This window comes from Malus sylvestris, chromosome 3 (assembly GCF_916048215.2).
Source record: "Malus sylvestris chromosome 3, drMalSylv7.2, whole genome shotgun sequence".
In the NCBI taxonomy this organism is placed as follows: domain Eukaryota; kingdom Viridiplantae; phylum Streptophyta; class Magnoliopsida; order Rosales; family Rosaceae; genus Malus; species Malus sylvestris.
In genome coordinates, this window is record NC_062262.1 from 34,217,595 (window position 1) to 34,239,173 (window position 21,579).

The 21,579-nt window shown below is 39.6% G+C and overlaps 3 protein-coding genes across 3 annotated transcripts; all 3 read left to right on the forward strand.

Moving 5' to 3' along the window:
• The first annotated feature begins 409 nt into the window (after positions 1-409).
• LOC126614603 (uncharacterized) lies at positions 410-4,228 on the forward strand. Its single transcript, XM_050282250.1, has 5 exons — positions 410-691; positions 870-926; positions 2,155-2,329; positions 2,498-2,587; positions 3,594-4,228. Exons 1-5 carry the CDS (start codon positions 599-601, stop codon positions 3,743-3,745), a joined length of 567 nt encoding a protein of 188 aa, XP_050138207.1. The 5' UTR covers positions 410-598; the 3' UTR covers positions 3,746-4,228.
• Positions 4,229-5,108: 880 nt separating this feature from the next.
• Positions 5,109-15,207, forward strand: LOC126615934 (preprotein translocase subunit SCY2, chloroplastic-like). Its single transcript, XM_050283859.1, has 14 exons — positions 5,109-5,246; positions 5,483-5,992; positions 6,073-6,161; positions 6,325-6,404; positions 6,533-6,622; positions 6,892-6,983; positions 7,384-7,467; positions 7,640-7,781; positions 8,050-8,166; positions 13,383-13,512; positions 13,941-14,064; positions 14,184-14,290; positions 14,688-14,809; positions 14,904-15,207. Exons 1-13 carry the CDS (start codon positions 5,183-5,185, stop codon positions 14,775-14,777), a joined length of 1,719 nt encoding a protein of 572 aa, XP_050139816.1. The 5' UTR covers positions 5,109-5,182; the 3' UTR covers positions 14,778-14,809; positions 14,904-15,207.
• Positions 15,208-16,373: 1,166 nt separating this feature from the next.
• LOC126617330 (general transcription and DNA repair factor IIH helicase subunit XPD-like) lies at positions 16,374-21,173 on the forward strand. The gene is made up of 12 exons (XM_050285363.1): positions 16,374-16,969; positions 17,092-17,372; positions 17,614-17,696; positions 17,800-18,203; positions 18,510-18,703; positions 18,873-19,053; positions 19,178-19,302; positions 19,545-19,634; positions 19,777-19,855; positions 19,948-20,024; positions 20,136-20,244; positions 20,693-21,173. Exons 1-12 carry the CDS (start codon positions 16,436-16,438, stop codon positions 20,813-20,815), a joined length of 2,280 nt encoding a protein of 759 aa, XP_050141320.1. The 5' UTR covers positions 16,374-16,435; the 3' UTR covers positions 20,816-21,173.
• The last annotated feature ends 406 nt before the right edge of the window (positions 21,174-21,579 follow it).

Consider the following 21,579-nt stretch of genomic DNA (forward strand, 5'->3'; position numbering starts at 1 on the left):
TTTTTTTTTTTGAAAGTGTGGAGTGTGTGAAGGTTTTATGGGAAGTTAAAATGGCTTCATTAAGTCTCTTACTACTACGATCCAGTGATATACCTCTTTCCTTATAAATAAGAAGTCTTATGTTCGATTCTCACCAAAGACGAGTTTGAACCACATTATTGCTAAGCTAAACCCACCATTCTTCCCCGTATATAATAAGTTTTGTTCATAAAAAAATGGCTTTATTAAGATATTTTTTTATTCAAAATATAAATGTGAGGAGTTTTTAGTATGTAGAGTATTCTCTAATTCTGCATTAAATAGTAAAGACGAGGTAAGGGCAGGGAAATTTTTTAATTTAATTCAAAGCTATTTTCCCCACATGAAAGACTCCTATTTGGCTATGACATATGATGATTTTCTCTCTCTAAAATTTGGCTCTGTTTCCTGCGAGGATAGAGAGAGTGCGAGAGTATTTAGTTGCGTTGCAGGTCAGAAGTTGGCACTACAAGTATTTAGTTGCGTTGCAGGTTAGAAGTTAACTCAATCACAACTCTCAACGCTTTCTTCGATCTCTCTCTCTCTCTCTCTCTCTTGTTTTTCTGTGTCTGTATATTCCATGGCTGCTCATGAAGAAGGAGAGGTTTGTTTTGAAGAAGGAATGTTGTGGCTGCCGTCACCAGTTTTGGATGAAGCAATATGTAACACAAAGGTTTCTCTCTCTCTTCTCTCTCATATTTCTACTCTCTTTTTCGTTCGGTGAAATGATAGTGGTTTTATTCAGTTATATCTCTTCTTGTTAAGTACAGGATTTGATATTTAATTTCTAGGTTTTTTAACGATCATTGTTCCGAATTTATTAAAATTTGATTTGATCTTATAATTTGCAGGCAAATTCGAGGCTCCATGCAAAACACCATCACCACCACCACAATGATCATTTGGTGGTACTCTTTCTGCCTTCACTTTCGTTTTCTTTTCTGTCCATCGATGGTGATTTTGTATGTTTTGACGTGTACGAATTGGTTTATTAGATTTAGCATGGCAGTGTTTCTTTCATTCGCTCGTACGAGTCATTTCTTCCTTCCTGCAATCCACGGTTTTACAGATACATGTAAATAGTTTAATAAAAACAGCAAAATAAAAGTTTCTGCACAAACATCAAACGGTGATTGATAGAGAAAATGAAAATGGTTATTTTCGAGGATTGAGCGAAGTATTTTCAGCATTAGAATATCATGGTTTGATGGGAGTTTGTTGCTTGAATTTTGGAGATTTTGTTTACTGGCCAGGTTCCGACATTCTTGACATGGTTTGGGGAATAGGAGATAGGATTTTCAAAGATAAACTATTTCAGCCTCATCTGGCAACTATCGTGTGATTCACTAACGCTAGAAATAAAACCCAAGACGTGCCGTGTGGATTACGGGCTTGAAATTCGTCTCCAACCACTGAGTCCTTTTGTGTTGGTTATATTAGTGTTTGTGTTTGATTGTATAACATGTAATTAACGATTACCTACTCACGAGACTACATAGTATATATTACTCAACTGTCACTTTTAGGTCTTGTACTGGTCCACCTAATATTTCTAATTGTTAGTTAATTTTGTCAATCTTATTTTGCAACCAATTAACTTTAAAGCATAGTTTGATCTTAGAGAAAAAGAAATTTAGTTGGAAAATTTTAGCTGAAGGAGTGTTTTGGGAGAGTCATTAATTTAGAGTTGTGATCAAGGGAAGGTTTCTTCGAAACTTGTCAATGCATGGCTTAGGTATTAAGTAAAATCTTTCAAAATTAGTGCATTGAAATTAAACAAATAAATTCTTTTGGTGTATTTCTTGGTACCGAAAAGTTTAGAAGAGGGGAGGCTACCTCATCCCAAAGGCAGGGTATAATACAATTCTCTTTGAGAACTTACGGATGGATTTTAGCTAATTTTTTTGTTTTTACAAATCACCCACCATGAAAGATTACCGGCAGCATGACTCGAACCTAAGCCTTAGTTTAGTGAAAGAACGATCCTTACCAACTCAACCAACCTTGTTGACCTGTTGGTGTTTTTTTTTTTACTACTGAGAGGAGATTCGAAATTTCGATCCCGGACTTGAATGCAGTAGTACTATTGTATATTCGTATATATTTTGTTTGACTAAGACAACGTGTGAATTACAGAATTCAAAATCTAGCTCAATGAGACCACATCATGGACCAAAAGTCCATGTGAATTGGTCATCCGGAGGACCTGGAATGCAAGCCATTTTCCTGGATTCTAGCCAAAAATCATGTGGCACGGGCGTTTTTCTTCCACAACGAGCAGGCACCCACTTCCACAGAACTAAAAAACCAGGTACGTAGGTAACCCTAATTTCGGATTAGATTTTAATTTGGTCATTTTTCGGGTATATTATTCTTAGTTTTGGTTAAGATACTTAACGTGAATAATCAGCGTAATCAAATGACCAAAATCAACTGGCGAAAATCGAAATGCCCTTGTTAATATTTGCCTTGCATGCAGCTTGTGCTCCCGTTCTGCTGCCCTCTCGTGTGGTTCAAGCTCTGAACCTCAACGTGCATGCACTAGGCCTGCAAGTTTCACCTCGACAAGGTTAGTTATATGATCTATACAAACAATATATAAAGTTGAGGGGGCGGATCCGTTACACTATTTTTTTACATAATTTTTTACCACTGTTCTAAAAATCCCCGCCTAACGCCGCCTAGGCCCCGCCTAGGCGCTAGGCCCCACCCCACCGCCCCGATTAATGCCTAGGCCCCAGCCCACCGCCTAGGCACCCACCTAGGCACCCGCCTAGGTTGCAACTCACTTAGACAGAAAATACATAACTTTCATTTTGCATTTTGTTTTTTTTCTAATAAATTGTAAGAGACTTGTTGCATACTTGAATGAACAAACATTATATCCTTATTTCACATGTTTTCATTATGTTCCAATACTTCATGATATATATGCATTCTATTTTGTAGTTTATGATGAAATTATATATATTTCAAGTAGAAGCAGACACTTATTTACCTGAAATATGATAGATTTACTTAAATCCGCCTAGTCCGCCTAGGCGCCTAGCCGCCTAGCCGCCTAGCCGCCTAGGCGCTAGGCCCCAGCCCGCCGCCCGACTAGCGCCTAGTGACTTTTAGAACCTTGTTTTTTACACACGTCTTTGCGGGACTCACCTCGTAATGTATTTTAACTATCTAAACCGTCTGTATTTTAGAGCATCGTTCATAGATGATCCTTACAAAAAATTAGACAAATCCAAAATCATTAAGACATTCATTTGTGGTGAAGAAAATAAGCGAATATGGATCTATAAAGAAACCCTAAACCCTTGATCGATTAGTCATATGGTTTCAAATTTTTGGTGATTTTTTGGTAGACATGATATTTGAGAGAAGACCTAAAAGATAGATTGTTTGGATCGTTGAATACAATACGGAATATGCCTCACAAAAACGTGTGTCAAAAATTGTATAGTAAAAATGGTGCCACTAATCTGCCCTCATAGTTGATATATCATATTTTACTTAATTTGATTGAGGTATTTTTTGTTGATTTATCGTACGTTGCTAAGAATTCAGAATTCTAATTTCAGATTTTAAAGATCACAAGCGAAAAAGTGAAAACTACTTGGCAGCTCAAAACAAGAATGAGAATAAGGATGTTTCGTCTACTCAATACTACATTATTTCCCAAAATCCGAATTCTTCACCAGAGTTGTTTCTTCCAAAGGAATGGACTTACTAATGGCGAATACGAAGAACGATTATCACAAGTATACAAGAAACTATGAGCTCGTTTGACTGTACTTTTTAGATAACTAAAAACACTTTTAGAGAAAATATTTTTGGGTTCTAAAAGCACTTTAAGTACTTTCTACAAGAAGCACCAGTTATGTGCTTCTTTCATGAAGCACTTTAAGTGTTGTTTCAGAATTTACTAGTATTTTTAATAATGATTGTTTTCAAAAATATTTTCACCAAAAACGTTTTCAATCATTTTAAAAGCACATTCAAATTAGCTTTGTATCATTATAATCATAAAGGCTAAAGCCCTCGTAGTTCTATGATTGATGTGTACGGCTAGCTCTGTTAAATGATCGATCTTCGATCATGTAATGTAAGCTTAAATAAACAGCTAAATGCTTCCGTTTTATACCAGTGCTTTGATAAATTCTAATTGTGTTATATGTAATGCTTGTGAACTAAAATTGATATTGCAAATTTACAAGCCATAATTTCACCACCAAAAAAAGGTTGCAACAATAATCAAAATTAGAAAGAAAAAAAAAAGTTTAGTAGAGACATGTACGCTTTTCCGATCAAGCGAAAATTGCATTCATTATTCAATCGCAAAGTGTAGTACAAATTCAAATATGAGAAAGCCGTAGTATGATTGCAAATTCAAATCTCTTCTGCATAGTATGAATGCACACTATAGAATATCACTTCTAGTGAAAAAAGGCTTTTAGTTAAAATGGTAATTGAGATTGGCAAACTCCGTCCCTGATCTTGTCAACCGTAAATTATTTTGGTCATTATTTGAAAAATCTGTCAATATCCTTGTTAAGTAGAGATATTGATTTGACAAAAGTACCCTTAAAATGGTGGTTATGTGGTCATGTAGGTGACAATCTAACGAGAATATTGACATATTTTTTACGAGATGACAAAAATGGTTTACAATGGATAAAATATAGGGAACTACCCGGTATTGTTTACACTAAAAAGTCAATTCTGATACTATTCACTTTACCCTTTATTTTTTCTTTATAGTTAAAACTTAAAAATTTTAAATTATTTTCATTAGTTTTTCTTAAAATAAATCAATCTTTATTATCAGCTATCAAAATTATTGATGAATTATGACGATTTCGAGAACATTTTGTATAAAAAGCCAGAAAATAAAAAAGCCCAATTCTTTATTGAAGCAAAACGGGCTGCTTTCGGTCCATGACAAAAAACATGGTAGTAAAATTTACGCTTCGAAACATTTACCCAACCACGCATTGCCACGATGGCATCCACTCTCGCCGACCTAACATGGACCAATAGGATTAGCAAATTAATAACACAAAACGAGCGAGTAAAGCAGAGGATTATTCCCCACCTTAAAGATGAGCCATTTCCCAGCGTAACCGAACCGAAAAGTCCCGCTGCTATCTGTTGCTCTCTCAGTCCCGCCATGGAAGCCACTCTTCTGAGCTCGCAACGCTTCCATCCCAAGCTTTCACCCGAAAAATCTCGAGGTCAGTATTTCCTGTTTGTTTCCCGAGAAAACGCAGGAAAGTTACAGAATTCATGGAAAATTCGGATATTGTTGGGTTTAGTAATCTCTTGGTAAACTTAATCCAGTAATTTCTAGCTGTGTACGCATCGAAAATGTTTTCGTGTTGAATTTCGATTGGGTGGAACTGTGAAAGTTTGTATCTTCGGGTGAAATTTGTGTGTTCTGATAGGGATTTTCTGTTCATTTTCCTTGCAGGTGCAGTTTCAGGTAGTGAAATTCAAATTTGTTGTTTGCCCCATGTTAGGAATAGCTATGTTTCACTTAGGACAAACCCTAGAAATTTCACGTTTCCAAACAGCCCCTTATTGTCCAGATTAAACAGAAGAGTCTCTGTTAAGTTCTCGAACCGGTTCGTGAATGATTATACAAATGTTGAGGCTACACCTCCAGAGTCTCTTAATGTTGAAGTTAATCCGTTGAGTGGGAGTGACGGGACGGAAATTTCAAAACAGAACGCGGTTGAGAATGCAAAGGCGGAGCAGGCGGGATCTATGACGTTTAGAAACCGGTTTCTGAATTTCGTGCGCCTGAGTTCTGTGGTTAATAATGCTGCTGAATCGTTCTTCAAGAGCGAGATTAGGAGGAGGCTGTTTGTGACAGCGGTGCTGATTGTGATTAGTCGTGTCGGGTATTTCATTCCTCTGCCTGGATTTGATAGAAGGTTGATCCCTCAAGATTACCTAAACTTTGTATCGGGATCTGTTGGTGAGTAATGACCATTCTTTTTCCATGTGTATGGTTGTTTATGCAATTGTCTGATTGTCGTTCGTGTTGTTTTCTGCCAGATGAACTTGGTGATTTTGCAGCAGAGCTTAAAATGTCTTTCTTTCAGCTTGGAATCAGTCCTCAAATCATAGCGTCGATCATCATGCAGGTTAATACTTTTCATCAGCTAGTTTGGTTTATGTTCACCAAATAGACAATTTTGAAACCAACAAAAGTACATGGATATATGTTAAATGTGCTTAATCTTTTGAGGAAAGTTGGAATGTAATACAATAAAGTTATATATTGAAAATCTCAAAATCGATGTACAGGTACTCTGTCATGTTATTCCCTCCCTGGTAAAGCTGCGGAAGGAAGGCTTAGATGGTCATGAGAAGATTAAGAGTTATATGTGTGTCTAGTTTTTCATCTCAAGCAGTGAGCCAAGTTCTTGTTACACAATTTGATTGTGACTTTTACTTTGGACCAGTTTTGTCTGTCAAGATTTTGAACCCGTTTCATGTTTTTTTTCTATTCAAGATGGTGGCTATCTTTCGGCTTTGCAATAGTGGAAGCTATCATACTTGCTTGTTATTCACTTCCGTATTCAATCTATGCAGCTAGCTACAGGTAATCCAGCATATCTATCGTTATTTTCAACAATGATTTTGATTTTGAGTATATCCTGGGTCTAGTCACAAGTTCTTATAAATGTAGTTGCCTAGGTTCTCTTTTCCACCATGCAGTTAGCAGTTAGCATGGTTCGTTTTCTTTTCTATTTAATAATAATTGCATGTCTCGTAGGTTTCTTGTTGTTTTAGTTGGTAAGTTATATTTGTGAGATCGAAGATGATATTTATCTGTTGGTAGGAGTATGATTATGTTTTGGAATTTTGCAGGGTCAAGCATGTGATGGTGACAAGTATGTTATTGGTCTGTGGAGCAATGACAATGACGTGGATTTGTGATACCATCTCAGAATCTGGATTTGGTACTATACTTGATATGTTGGTTACTTGGCTGGAGTTGTATCATCGTCCTAATATTCCCCATAAATCTGTCCTGTTGCCTCTTTCCGGGCCTCATTTTTTTCTTTCAAAGAAGGATTTTACTGTTCATTGTCACCAGTCGCTATGTTTAACATTTTCAGATGCTGGATTTAGGGAAAGTTTTTACATAGTTGAATTTTATGAATACATGTGTGCGGTCTTAAGATCATAGTATCATTCCAATAGGGTCACTTTTTTACGGGTCCTTGTGGAATACTTGTTTTTCACTGATGGTGACTGTTAGTACATATGTGAGGTCTTAAGATAATAGTATCGTTCCAATTGTGTATGGGATTATGATCTCTATCTTCTCTGACTGGTAAGTGGTAATTCACATTTCAGGTCAAGGTTCATCTCTAATTATTTGTGTACAAATATTGATTGGCTACACAGAGACATTATACAAAATGCTGTCTCAGCTCTCAGGTATGTGATATAACAAAATCCATTAAATTACGTGTGTTGGGCGCAATTAATATCCAATCAGATAACATTTAATTATGTAAATTTGCTCATCCTATCACTGGAACTCTATCAGATATCATTTAACTTCAAGTTTTAAAGTTTAGTGATTCATGTTTTATTTTATTAATTTCAGGAAGTTCTGTTAGTTGGGGCCCATATTTATTTGCAGTATTGGGCGTTTTCACTTTAGTCACTATGTGGGCAGTTGTGGTGACTGAAGGGTGCAGGAAGATAAAGCTGCAGTACTATGGTTTTAAGCTTGCTTCTGCTGCAAGGTAATTCAAATATTACCATTTGGATGGGATGTGATAATTTTTAGAGAAAGACACTGAGTAGTGCATACTTCTCTCTACACATGGTGTGGTTGATTATAGATGACCATTCTTAGCCGTTATTGCTTATAAACTGATCTCATGATCGGTTAACAGATTAGTAGAAGCCATCATACCATACACTCTACCTTCTATAATTTGATTTATAAAAATTTGTGTACTTTATTTCTGCTGGCTGACACTATTTTCTGGTCTTTTGTGTTTTGGGCAGAGATGACTCGCCTATTACCGAAGTGGAGCCCTATATCCCTTTTACCATTAACCCATCAGGAATGCAGCCTGTTCTCACCACTACTTATCTCTTGGCATTTCCCGGCATTCTTGCAAGGTTAAAATTTCCTATTTGGCAGCATCATTTCCTGGCCGACCCTGATAGCTTTCCTTAAATATTCTATTTACATCCAAGTCTCCAACTGAGAAGTTTTCCTCACTCGGGAAATTAAGGGAACACTACCCCAACCTACATGCTCCACTCAGAAAGCTTCAACATACAAGCTTCAACAAAAGAAAATTCAAAGAACTTAGCGAAGAAGGCTTTTTGGTGTATTTAACACAATACGTTGAAATGAAGGAAAGCTTATTTATTGATATCCCCGATAAGCTACAAATATGTACATATACATGAGTCAAAATAAACACACAAGAGGGAGCCTTCACAAAGGTTGCTTAGGAGAAGTCTCAGCAGTCGGTAGAGCCCCAGAAAGAGAAGGCACCGGAGGGGGATCATTTGGAGCCTCAGTACTGGACAGAACCCTAGAAGGAGGAGGCATCAGAGGTTGATCATTTGGAGCTTCATTACGCGGTACAGCCCCAGAAGACGAAGGCAATAAATGCCTTTGGAACAAACCCACAAATCTCTGATGATCAAGTAAAACCTGACCATCAGTTTCCTTCATTTGGTCAAGCTTCCTCTTCATGTTTGTAGCATAGTCATGTGCGAGCCGGTGCAACTGTTTATTCTCATGCTTGAGCCCTCTAATCTCCTGTTTGAGACTCATCACTTCAGCCGCCAATGATTCAACTTGGCGGGTTCGAGCAAATAGGCGTTGGGCCATATTAGACACAGAACCTGCACACTGAACACTGAGAGCCAGCGAATCCTTAACAGCTAACTCATCTGACCGTTTGGAAAGTAGTCTGTTATCTTTGGGAGTGAGAAGGTTCCTGGCCACCACCGCAGCGGTCATATCATTCTTCATCACGGAATCCCCAACGGTAAGAGGACCAGTAGGGGAGACGAAGGATGGGCGCCATATGTTGTCTGGAGAAGGCGGGGCTGCCTCTTCAACAAGGTTCAAGTCAAAACGACGGTCGGAGGGGCCAGACATTTTCAAAGGTGTTGAAGAGAGAAGAGGTCGGACAAATCAAGATCTTAGAAGTGCAAGAATGAAGCTTCTACTGGTGGAGATTCAAGTGTGCTTTGGAACTTAATGCCAGCCCCTATAAAAATCTGCACTCGACGGAGCTTCAGAAATCGAAGAGACGCCTGCTCAGAAATCGAAGAGGCGTTTGCTTTCTCAAAAGCTGAGCTGCTTAGAGATCACGAGGGTTGATCTCAGAAATCGAAGAGGCGTTTGCTTTCTCAAAAGTTGGGCTGCTCAAAGACCACGAAGGCCGATCTCAGAAATCGAAGAGGCGCTCGCTTTCTCAAAAGCTGGGCTCCCCAGAGATCACGAGGGCCGATCTCAAAAATCGAAGAGGCACCTACTTTTCCAGCCTTGTCAGCACTTGTCACACGCACACTCAGCTTTGCGGAAATTATGGGCATTCTGTCGAAGACTTCTGGGGAAGTAGAAAACACATGAATCTTACTGTTCAATCACCCACTTCCCACACGCAACAATAGCTCATGGGTACCACAGATAACTTTGCCAAAGTTCTCTGCCAAGGTTGAGCACGTGAAGCTTGCAGCTCCCACTACATCGCTCTGACCAAGAAGGGTAAAAGAATAGCAAAGAAACAGCACTAACAAAGTTTAGACCCATAAATTTTGAAGGTCTAGCTACCATATTATTACCCACAAGGGTAAAGGAACAGTACCACTGCTGGATAATTGGAAAGTCCCTGTGTGTCAACCTCTGTGCTTCGTGGCAAGGTAGACTAGCAAACATGCCCAACCTTTACTCACATTCGAGAAAACACTCCCAATAAGATTGCTTGCTCCAAAATCGAAGAGGCACCGTCCTCCGAATCTCGAGAGCCAGACTCCCAACATGACTACTTTATTAAAAATCGAAGAGAGGGTAAAGGAACAGTACCATTGCTGGATAATTGGAAAGTCCCTGTGTGTCAACCTCTGTGCTTCGTGGCAAGGTAGACTAGCAAACATGCCCAACCTTTACTCACATTCGAGAAAACACTCCCAACAAGATTGCTTGCTCCAAAATCGAAGAGGCACCGCCTTCCGAATCTCGAGAGCCAGACTCCCAACATGATTACTTTCTCAAAAATCGAAGAGACACTGCTCCCCGAATCTTCGAGAGCCAGACCCCCAGCCTGATTGCTTTCTCAAAAATCGATGAGGCATCGTTCTCCGAATCAATCGAAGAGGCGCTCGCTTTCTCAAAAGCTGGGCTGCTCAGAGACCACGAGGGCCGATCTCAGAAATCGAAGAGGCACCTACTTTTCTAGCCTTGTCAGCACCTGTCACACGCACACTCAGCTTTGCAGAAATTATGGGCATTCTGTCGAAGATTTCTGGTGAAGTAGAAAGCACATGAATCTTACTGTTCAATTACCCACTTCCCACACGCAACAATAGCTCATGGGTACCACAGATAACTTTGCCAAAGTTCTCTGCCAAAGTTGAGCACGTGAAGCTTGCAGCTCCCACTAAATCGCTCTGACCAAGAAAGGTAAAAGAATAGCAAAGAAACAGCACTAACAAAGTTTAGACACATAAATTTTGAAGGTCTAGCTACCATATTATTACCCACAAGGGTAAAGGAACAGTACCACTGCTGGATAATTGGAAAGTCCCTGTGTGTCAACCTCTCTGCTTCGTGGCAAGGTAGACTAGCAAACATGCCCAACCTTTACTCACATTCGAGAAAACACTCCCAACAAGATTGCTTGCTCCAAAATCGAAGAGGCACCGTCCTTCGAATCTCGAGAGCCAGACTCCCAACATGACTACTTTCTCAAAATCGAAGAGAGGGTAAAGGAACAGTACCATTGCTGGATAATTGGAAAGTCTCTGTGTGTCAACCTTTGTGCTTCGTGGCAAGGTAGACTAGCAAACATGCCCAACCTTTACTCACATTCGAGACAACACTCCCAACAAGATTGCTTGCTCCAAAATCGAAGAGGCACCGCCCTCCGAATCTCGAGAGCCAGACTCCCAACATGATTACTTCCTCAAAAATCGAAGAGACACTGCTCTCCGAATCTCGAGAGCCAGACCCCCAGCATGATTGCTTTCTCAAAAATCGAAGAGGCATCGTTCTCCGAATCTCGAGAGCCAGATACCACAGACCACTTTTTCAAAGTGCTCTGACAGAGTTAAAACATGTGAAACTGACAGCTCCCACTACCGTGCTATGACCAAGCAGGGTAAAGGAATAGCATTACTACTTGTTGTTAGGGAGACTTCTATATATGTCGACCTCCATCCCCAACGGACAGGCAGACCTGCAAAAATGCTCAACCCTTCATCATATCTGAGAGGGCACTCCCAACGAAGCATTTCAAAATATTCAGCTTTCTTTCCCCCCGATAATACCTCTGCAAACAAGCTATACTAGAGCAAGAATATCTCATATCATCAGGGTTAAAAGCAAGAGTATCCCATATCATGCTTTTTCCCTGTCTTTTCCTTTGGCCTTGTTTTTACCTGTAAGACAAGGAGAAAGAGAGCAATCAGTCAGCACTTGGAATCAAGCTTCCAGCCAGGAAGTGACTTCCTGGAACCCCTTACCTGATTACTTACCTGGCATTGCTCTCGAGTACTCATCTTCAACATCTTATGTTTCCAGGGAAGATTCCGCATCTGCTTGAGGAACAGATAGGGCAAGTGCGAAGGATACAAGGAAGCATGTGGAGACAAGCGTAACAGCACACGTGCCGATACATCCATTACTCTGTCAAAAGCAAAAGTATCCCATATCAGCAGGGTGGAACGTACTCTAGATTTGATGGACTTGTTTTGACCCTCAAATTCTTCAGTCGGCCTTATACTCTGGAGGAAACCAGAAAACCCTCCAGCTCAGTTCAAGAATAAGCCTGTGGAAAGTTACTTCTTCAAAAGCAAAAGTATCTCATATCATCTCTCCTCATTTTTCTTCTCTTTATCCTTCATGCTGTTGCAAGACGGGGAGAAGGTGAACAATCAGTCGGAGCTCTGATTGCTTACCTTGTCTGTCACCTCTTTCAGCAGACCCCCTAGCTCGGCGACTTGGGGGACTCCTACTACATGATTTGTATCGCGCTTGACCAAGCCTGAAACTACAAGTAAGCTTCAAGCGAAATTGATACATTACCTTGTGCATCTCCACCAGTTAAAGATACCACCCCTGGATGGAGGAAAAGTACTTCCAGAGAAGATGCCACATCTACCTATGAGACTATTAAGGCAAGTCAAGACGACACCACACTCCGATACTTAGAAGTTTCGTGATTACGAGATCATTCTCCCACAATATTTCCTAATGTCATTTGTACTAAATCATTCACTTGTACTCACTAAAGGAGAGCTTGAACCTATGTACTTGTGTAAACCCTTCACAATTAATGAGAACTCTTCTATTCCGTGGACGTAGCCAATCTGGGTGAACCACGTACATCTTGTGTTTGCTTTCCTATCTCTATCCATTTATATACTTATCCACACTAATGACCGGAGCAATCTAGCGAAGATCACAAAAAGCGACCGTTTTCGCTACCTAGGATCTATCTTGTAAGAGAACGGAGAATTAGATGGAGATCTCAACCATAGAATACGAGCTGGATGGATGAAGTGTAAGAGCGCATCCGGCGTGTTGTGTGACCGTCGTAGGCCACTGAAGCTCAAGGGAAAATTTTATAGGACGGCAATAAGGCCAGCGATGTTGTATGGCACAGAATGTTGGGCGGTGAAGCATCAACACGTACACAAAATGGGTGTAGCGGAGATGAGGATGCTTCGTGGGATGTGTGGGCACACGAGAAAGGATAAGATTGGGAATGAGGATATCCGAGGTAAAGTAGGAGTAGCCGAAATTGTAGGAAAGATGAGAGAAAATCGGCTCCGGTGATTTGGACATATGCAAAGAAGGCCGACTGACGCTCCGGTTCGAAGATGTGACTACGGGACAGAGGTTCAGGGACGAAGGGGTAGAGGAAGACCTAGGAAAACTTTGGAAGAGACTCTAAGAAAAGACTTAGAGTACTTGGATCTAACGGAGGACATGACACAAAACCGAGCGCAATGGCGTTCTAGGATTCATATAGCCGACCCCACTTAGTGGGAAAAGGCTTTGTTGTTGTTGTTGTTGTTGTTGTACACTTTGGTCTTTTCTGTTTTAAAGTTGAACTTTACAACTTTCTGATAATGTGGTTTATTGGCAGTATTCTTGGTTCACCTTTCTGGGAGCATGTTAAGGAGATATTGAACCCCGAAAATACTATTGGTGCAGGGCCTTGGGTGTACTACTCAATATATGCGTTTTTTGTGTTCTTATTCAATATATTTGACATTGTAAGTTTATTCTTAACATTATATATATATATATATATATATATAATTCTATAATCACCTTGCTTTCTGCTCGTTCTTCAATCTGCAGGCTACAATACAGTAAAAGAGTACTTTAAACCCCAACTAGTAGTGATATAGTTGTCTTGATGTTTCTATACTTCTGCATAAAATTTCTTGTGCTTACATGTCTGGATATGAAAATAGTGTCTGGTCATCAGTAGTTTCTTAATGCTAACACCGTCTCTTATGACTTAGGAATTTAGAATTCTTGGTTAAAAATCCATAGTAAATATGATATTTAAACATTTAGATGTTAATAGAAATATAATAAGTTATATCAGAGTCACCAACACCACCATGTAAATGCTCTAATTAATCTCATCTGCTGAAAAGTTTGCTCGTTTTGTTAATAAAAAATGCTTGTCCAGGCCAACTTGCCCAAGGAAATTGCTGATTATTTGAATAAGATGGGTGCCAGGATACCAAACATAAAACCTGGGAAGGCTACAATTGAGTACCTTACAAAGATTCAGGCATCGACACGTTTCTGGGGTATAATTCTCTTTTCATTGTGTCTACCTGTTGTTTAATACTATTCCTTTGTCGTTGGTCCCCATTGAATTCTTTTTTGCTTGCTTTTTCTGTTTTTTTCTGTGGTGGAAATTCTGCAGGGGGGCTATTGTTAAGTATCTTGGCAACAACATCAAGCATAATCGACCATTATTTACGCAATATCAATGCGGGATTTGCAATCGGGTTGACATCAGTCCTAATAATAGTAAGTACAATACCAAGTATGAGTTATGAAATGCTGAGTATGCCACTAAATCCACTGCCATAGAATGCTTTTGTTTGTTTTTGTGCGTGTTACCTTTCTTTTGATCATTAACTCAGGGTAGCTGTAAAAAAGTTCTAGCGTTTGAATGAATATTTAGAGGACGTTACCTGGCTTTACTTTTCTCAGCTTTGCTTTACCCAAATAGACCGTAAACCGACCGTTTATTTGGTTAATAAATTTTTCTTGCATAAACTTGATGGTCTATGTTTTCATGCTAGCCTTCCTATGGAAAAAAAAAATTACCTGATGTACTAAATTCTACCGTGTTGAATGGTTTGCGCTACTGCTTTATATTTTACGCAACTCTTGCAAGTAGTTCTGACTATTGATTGTGCAGGTGGGTTCTATTATTGAACTTAGAAGATCATATCAGGCATATAATGTAATGCCAAGTTTAAGTAAAGCCTTAAGCCGGTATGGTGCATAACTCCCAAATAGGCCGTGCCTTCTCGTCTTCAGGTTATGGTGCTCTTTCGCTCAAAAACCGATAAAAGAACTTCTGCGGAGAAAGTGACACTAATGACAACTTTCTCTCTCCCTTCATTTTTTGCAGCGTTGGAATTCTTAGACTGATGAAACACCTCCAGCAGAAACCAGAAACGATTATGGCATCGCAATATGCTGTAAAGGGTACGAAGTCTGGTGGCTTAGAGCAGTATGTAATGCTTCAGTCATTGGCTACGAAGCGAAGACTCATAGCCGGCATGGTTTCTGTATCAAATGGAAAAGCATCGATGGCGGGGTTTAGTTCAGTGCACTGTAAACCAACAACGGTTTGTATCGACGATGAAAGACACCCCATGTTTTGTATATATATACACCCATCTATTATCTATATTAAGACGTTTAAGACTGAATCTTGTGATGTTCTTTTTGTCTTCAATTTTTTCGTTTGAATTTCAAATTAATTATCACAATCGTGAATTTCAGTTTGGTGGTTGGTTAAGCTCAATTCCCTTAGGTACCGTTTGGTACGTCACGGGACGGAACGGAGTGGGACGAGGTGTTCCGTCCCACGTTTGGTGTCCCTAAAACGGATGGAACGTGCTGTTCCACGGGATGAATTTTTGGTGAATTTTTGTTCCGCCTCACCTCCCTGGAACGACTCGTTTCACATCCGTGGAACACAAAATTATAACCTCTCCGTCTCCTTCTTCCTCCTTGTTTCCATCCGAATGCATCTTTACTCCCTCTTCGTTCCGTCTTGTCCTGTCTGCATACCAAACGATACCTTAATTCTCCAGATGGAGTATATTATCGTATGAGTGGGACTTGAAGGTGGTGTGTGCGCCGTCGGAACGCTTGGGGTCCAGGTTACCCACACACATGCACAGCTCCTGCCTGACGGGATCAACCTCGGCCGGTGGTGCATTTCCGTTTGGGTACAACCAGTTTTTGAAATTTCTTTGATATGAAATATCGGAAAAATCAGAGAAAGATATGAAAAACTTCATCCCGTATTGGAGAAACTCTTAAATTTCAGTCAAAATTGACAAAATTCGTCAATATTTTCACCACATCGATTAAATATCAGAGAAACTTTTATATTTCGTCTAAACCAGTTTTCGACATTCCCTGAAGTTTCATTTTAAATTTTTATTATTTCCCTTGAAAACAACCGATATCGATATATTATCGGTATTTTCATAAATTTGCATATTGATATTTTTACCGATACCGATATTACACATTGGGTACAGCTCTCTCTTTTTTAATATTTATTGCGACATAATACAAAAAATTTATTTGGGAGAATGCCTTTCATGGAACAGCTGGACCTCGACCGTCACGTCCTGAGTCAATAAAATAAGGACAGTGACGTCAACACAATTTTTTAACTTTGTGTATACTTCATGTTAATCTTGACCGTTGATTTTACCACAATTCTGGTGCACTGCGTCAAATATATCCTTCCCCTTGTTTGGGCCCATTTACATGGGCCGTTGAGAGAGTCCATAAACAATATGGATTAAAGCCCACCGTACAACCCGACTTCTAACCCGACGTCTCCATACAAACCAGAGCCACCGTCCCTCTCCGTCTCAGTCAGAGCCAAAACCCAAAACCCAAAACCTGACAAAAACCATGAAGTTCCAGGTCGAAGACGTGACGGTCTACTTCCCGTACGACCACATATACCCGGAGCAATACGCCTACATGCTCGAGCTCAAGCGCGCCCTCGACGCCAAGGGCCACTGCCTCCTCGAGATGCCCACCGGCACCGGCAAAACCATCGCCCTCCTCTCTCTCATCACCTCCTACACTCTGTCCAAGCCCCAAAACCCCGTCAAGCTAATCTACTGCACCCGCACGGTTCACGAGATGGAGAAGACGCTCGCCGAGCTCAAGCTCCTCCACAATTACCAGGTCAAGCATCTGGGTCCGCAGGCCCAGATCTTGGCGGTGGGGCTTTCGTCGAGGAAGAATCTGTGTGTTAATCCGACGGTGTTGGCGGCGGAGAATCGGGATTCCGTGGATGCGGCGTGCCGGAAATTGACTGCCAGCTGGGTCAGGAACTTGGCGGCGGAAAACCCAAATGTGCCGACTTGTGAGTTTTTTGAGGAGTATGAGAGAGCTGGGTCTGGAGCTGTTTTGCCTCCTGGGGTTTATACATTGCAGGTATTGCTCAATTGGGTTTTTGAAAATTCTTTTTCTTTGAATTGGGTTTTGAAAATTTTGTTTATGTTTTCTCGGAATGGAGTGATTGCAATTGGGTTGGTTTGTTTTGTGTGAAAATTAAGGATTTGAGGGCGTATGGGAAGCAGAAAGGGTGGTGCCCCTACTTCTTGGCGAGGCATATGGTGCAGTTTTCGAATGTGGTGGTTTATAGTTATCAGTACATGCTTGATCCAAAAGTGGCTGGGATTATTTCCAAGGAAATGCAAAAGGAGTCTGTTGTGGTGTTTGATGAGGCTCATAACATCGATAATGTGTGTATCGAAGCGCTTAGTGTTAGCGTGAGGAGGCAGACAATTGAGGGTGCCAGGAGGAATCTCAGTAAGATGCAGCATGACATTGAAAGGTAGGTGCTTCTTTTGTTTGGAAATGATTGGTTATGGTTTTGTTGAATTCAAACTCTCTCAGCTCCGTAATTTTGAGGGGGCTTTACGCATTGCATCACTTATCCGTCTCTTTTTATTTTATCAGGGTTTATTCAAAGTACTGGCTAAGATTATTCCTAGATAGGCTTGTTTCCAGCTTTCTTAGTTAGTTCTCTTACGTTTAATACAGATTTTCATTCATTTGCTTGACATGGTAGGTAGGTTCAAGGCCACCGATGCAGATAGATTGCGTAAAGAATACAACCGGCTAGTTGAGGGTTTGGCACAAGGAGGAAACCTACCTAGTAAGTTGATTGCTCATTCCCATGATTTTCTTCCATTAGCACTTAATTTTTGTTTGATGATTTCCCGAGTTCTCATAACTTCTTATTTCTTCTGCATATGCAGTCACAGATACTTGGCTTCAAAATCCTGCTCTACCTGATTATATTTTGAAGGAGGCTGTGCCTGGAAATATTCGTAAAGCAGACCATTTTGTGCATGTGTTACGAAGATTGGTCAATCATCTGGAAGGCCGTCTCGAAACTGAGAATGTTGAGAAGGAAGGCCCTGTTAGTTTTGTTGCCACTATCAGTACACAAGCTGGAATTGACCAGAAAACTCTGAAGTTTTGTTATGATCGCCTACACTCATTAATGATGACGTTAGAAATTACTGACACCGATGAATTCTTACACATTCAAACGATTTGCGACTTTGCGACACTTGTGGGGACATACACTCGTGGATTCTCTATTATAATTGAACCATTTGATGAGAGAATGCCGCACATTCCTGATCCTGTTTTACAGGTTAGTTTTCGTGTTTTTTTCTTTTCAAATTACATTTTTAATACAAATGAAGATTGATTGATTTCTGAAAATTGAACAATTGGTTAAACATATTACACCACTTTCAACAATTTTTAAAATTTTATGTGCACTCTATTGAAACTAATGATGTGATGGTTATTATAAAATCTTCCTGCAATATGTTCCCTTGCATATTTACTGTAAGAGTCTGTCTGCCTTTGCTTGATCTACTTATATTGCTTTGGTAATGGATGGACTGAAGATGTTTTCAGTTCTGATCTAGTCTTTTCATATTTGGTTTTCCAGCTTTGCTGTCATGATGCTTCACTTGCCATAAAGCCTGTATTTGATCGATTTCAATCAGTTGTGATTACATCTGGAACCTTGAGCCCGATTGATCTCTACCCCCGTCTTCTTAATTTCCATCCTGTCGTCAGTCGAAGTTTTACTATGTCATTAACAAGAGATTGCATATGCCCAATGGTTCTCACCCGTGGAAGGTATAAACATCAGAAAAGTTTTTTTGTGCTTACATTTCATTTCTCTTTATTCATTGTAGTAGGGGAGTTGTAAACTTTATTGTTCTTATCATATCATAAGTTGCCTATTATATTTAGCATTTAATCCTATTAGGTAGTATCTAAAGGTTGCTCTTGTATATTATTTCAGTGATCAGCTTCCAGTAAGTACCAAATATGATATGAGAAGTGATCTTGGCGTAGTAAGGAACTATGGGAGGTTGCTGCTGGAGATGGTTTCTGTTGTTCCAGATGGGGTTGTATGTTTTTTTGTCAGTTACTCTTATATGGATATGATAGTCAATAGCTGGAATGAAAATGGAATTTTGAAGGTAACTGCACTATCTCTGTCTCTTGCTTTTCCTGGGTATCTGTGGACCCTTTCTTTGTCCTCTTCTCCAAGTTTTTGATGAAGTTAGTTTTTCAGAAAGGTGCTTACTGCTCCCATTGTCGCAGGAAATAATGCAGCATAAGCTTGTTTTCATTGAGACCCAAGATGTGGTAGAGACTACTTTGGCTCTTGACAATTATCGTAAGGCTTGTGATTGTGGGAGGGGTGCTGTCTTCTTGTCTGTTGCCAGGTATTATAAAACATTCAGAATTTTTTTATTATTAATGTGCAATTAAAATAAAAAGGATGGAGTGCCCTTCACTTAAAAAGGAAAAAAAAAAAGGATGGAGTACCCTTTTGCTATTTGTGTAAGCTGTCATATTTAGAAAGCTATCCATTGTTCCATGCCACGCACATTTCAGAACTTTCAATATTACAATTGATGGATGACACAGTTCTCTCATGAGTAATATTATGTCTGTACTTTCACAGAGGAAAAGTAGCTGAAGGAATAGACTTTGATCGACATTATGGACGATTGGTGATCATGTTTGGCATTCCTTTCCAGTACACATTAAGCAAGTGAGTTCATCTCTTTTGTTTTATTTATTGTAAAAGGGTATTTTGAATCAAATTTTCTGCATGTTTTAAATTTTAGTATTTTGGGGTTTTGTCGGACTGAAACAAATTTTACGCCTGTGGCTTGACATACTTTTTCTCGCAGGATTTTGCTTGCGCGGCTGGAATACTTGCGGGATACCTTTCAAATAAAGGAAGGAGACTTTTTGACGTTTGATGCCTTGGTATCATTGCAATGCCTTTCATAACGTATAATAAATATTTGTTTTTTTTTTAAGACATGTTTTCTAAACGTTTTGGGTTCTGTATGGTGCAGAGACAAGCAGCTCAATGCGTAGGCCGAGTCATCCGGTCAAAAGCGGACTATGGCATGATGATTTTTGCTGACAAAAGGTTTGTGTTCCTGTGTTCTTTTTTATTTGAATTCCAATATCATGAATTCACTACTGGAAGCTCTATTTAAACATTAGGCACTGATTTTTGGGTGCTTAACTTCATCTTCAGATATAGCCGTCATGACAAGCGATCCAAATTGCCTGGATGGATACTGTCGCATTTACGTGATGCACATCTGAACTTGAGCACGGACATGGCTCTGCATATAGCACGAGAGGTTTGTCCTTATTTGTTATCACATATTTCTACTATCTTAGTACGTTTATTAATTAGCCTGAAATATGCATGTCTATTAGACTTTGTTTTTGTGGTTTTCCTTGCGAGTCGTTCATCAATTGTTTTACCAGTCTGTTGTGACCTAATAAACCATCCCTTTAGACTGTGCTAGATGATTTTGGGACCCAAAGAGAATAAACTAGAAGGATCGAAACCGAAGCATTGAAACACATCTTATTTGGGCTGATAAAGTGCGATTGCTACTTTTTCAACTGAGTCAGAAAAATCTCTAAAAATACGTAGCGTTTTTAGTTTCCTTTTTCTGCCAGAATCACCCAGCGTTATGATGATAAAATCGATCTTTCACCTTGTTGAAGCTTCTGGCAGTTGATTAGAATTGCATGCGATTTATCTTTTGGTATGTTAATCTTTTCTTATCTTGAAAACAGTTCCTTAGGAAGATGGCTCAACCATATGATAAGGTTGGTGGCGGCAGCGGTAAGAAAACCCTTTTATCCCAAGAAGACTTAGAGAAGATGGGCGAAAGCATTGCTAATGATTTGCTGCGTTAAGGACTCTGCCTGAAAGCTGTGTCGCGGTTTGTGGGTTTTTGGTTCTTCGTTGGCCAGTTATCAGTCCTGCACCGAAGTGTTTGGCCAACTTAGGAGATTTTGTTATCGGTGATCTGAGCAGTTACCTACCGGAGCATGGCACAGCCTTACGATAAAAATTTCACTCAAATTTGACTTTCCGGGTTTCAGGATTGAAATATGCTGTACAAATTCATAGTCGTGTAGATTTTTGGCTTGTAGTTTGTCTTTCTCATGATCAAATTATGGCTAGAGCTACATTTTTGAACCTCAGTTTTGACTAGTTATTAGATGTTTACCATGGCCATGAGTTTATAAAAGTTCTAGCTGTTTATCCTCATTTCTACGTGGATTGGTTTCCCATGAATTTTCCCTTTTGCATAACTTTTGTATATTTTAGATGGATGTTATCATCGGCGTTAGGGGTGAAGGAAGACCTAGGAAGATTTTGAAAGACTATAAGAAAATATATGAAGTACTTGGAGCTAACGGAAGATTTAGCGCAAAACTGTGCACAATAATTCATACAACTGACCTTACTTAATGAGATAAAACTTGGTTGTTGATGTATACTATCGTTGGCACTCCAAGACAATCATTCACTCCTCATGTAATGACATTTTTGGAGAGGTGTAGAATGATGGTTTTGGAGTGTTGGTAATTGCTTCGATTTTAGACCATTTGATTAGGAGAAGGTGAATTTAAACTCAAGACCTCGAGTGCAATAGAACATGTTCTTAACCAGT

What these genes read in the sequence shown, in the direction of transcription:
- LOC126614603 (XM_050282250.1), top strand. Translation starts at nt 599, where the DNA reads ATGGCTGCTCATGAAGAAGGAGAGGTTTGTTTTGAAGAAGGAATGTTG. An exon ending in ACCACAATGATCATTTGGTG is followed by an intron (nt 927 to 2,154) that starts GTACTCTTTCTG and finishes TGTGAATTACAG; the next exon opens with AATTCAAAATCTAGCTCAAT. An exon ending in CCACAGAACTAAAAAACCAG is followed by an intron (nt 2,330 to 2,497) that starts GTACGTAGGTAA and finishes CCTTGCATGCAG; the next exon opens with CTTGTGCTCCCGTTCTGCTG.
- LOC126615934 (XM_050283859.1), top strand. Translation starts at nt 5,183, where the DNA reads ATGGAAGCCACTCTTCTGAGCTCGCAACGCTTCCATCCCAAGCTTTCA. An exon ending in GAGAAGATTAAGAGTTATAT is followed by an intron (nt 6,405 to 6,532) that starts GTGTGTCTAGTT and finishes TTTCTATTCAAG; the next exon opens with ATGGTGGCTATCTTTCGGCT. An exon ending in ATCTATGCAGCTAGCTACAG is followed by an intron (nt 6,623 to 6,891) that starts GTAATCCAGCAT and finishes GGAATTTTGCAG; the next exon opens with GGTCAAGCATGTGATGGTGA.
- LOC126617330 (XM_050285363.1), top strand. Translation starts at nt 16,436, where the DNA reads ATGAAGTTCCAGGTCGAAGACGTGACGGTCTACTTCCCGTACGACCAC. An exon ending in TTCCTGATCCTGTTTTACAG is followed by an intron (nt 18,204 to 18,509) that starts GTTAGTTTTCGT and finishes TTGGTTTTCCAG; the next exon opens with CTTTGCTGTCATGATGCTTC. An exon ending in TTTTGACGTTTGATGCCTTG is followed by an intron (nt 19,856 to 19,947) that starts GTATCATTGCAA and finishes TGTATGGTGCAG; the next exon opens with AGACAAGCAGCTCAATGCGT.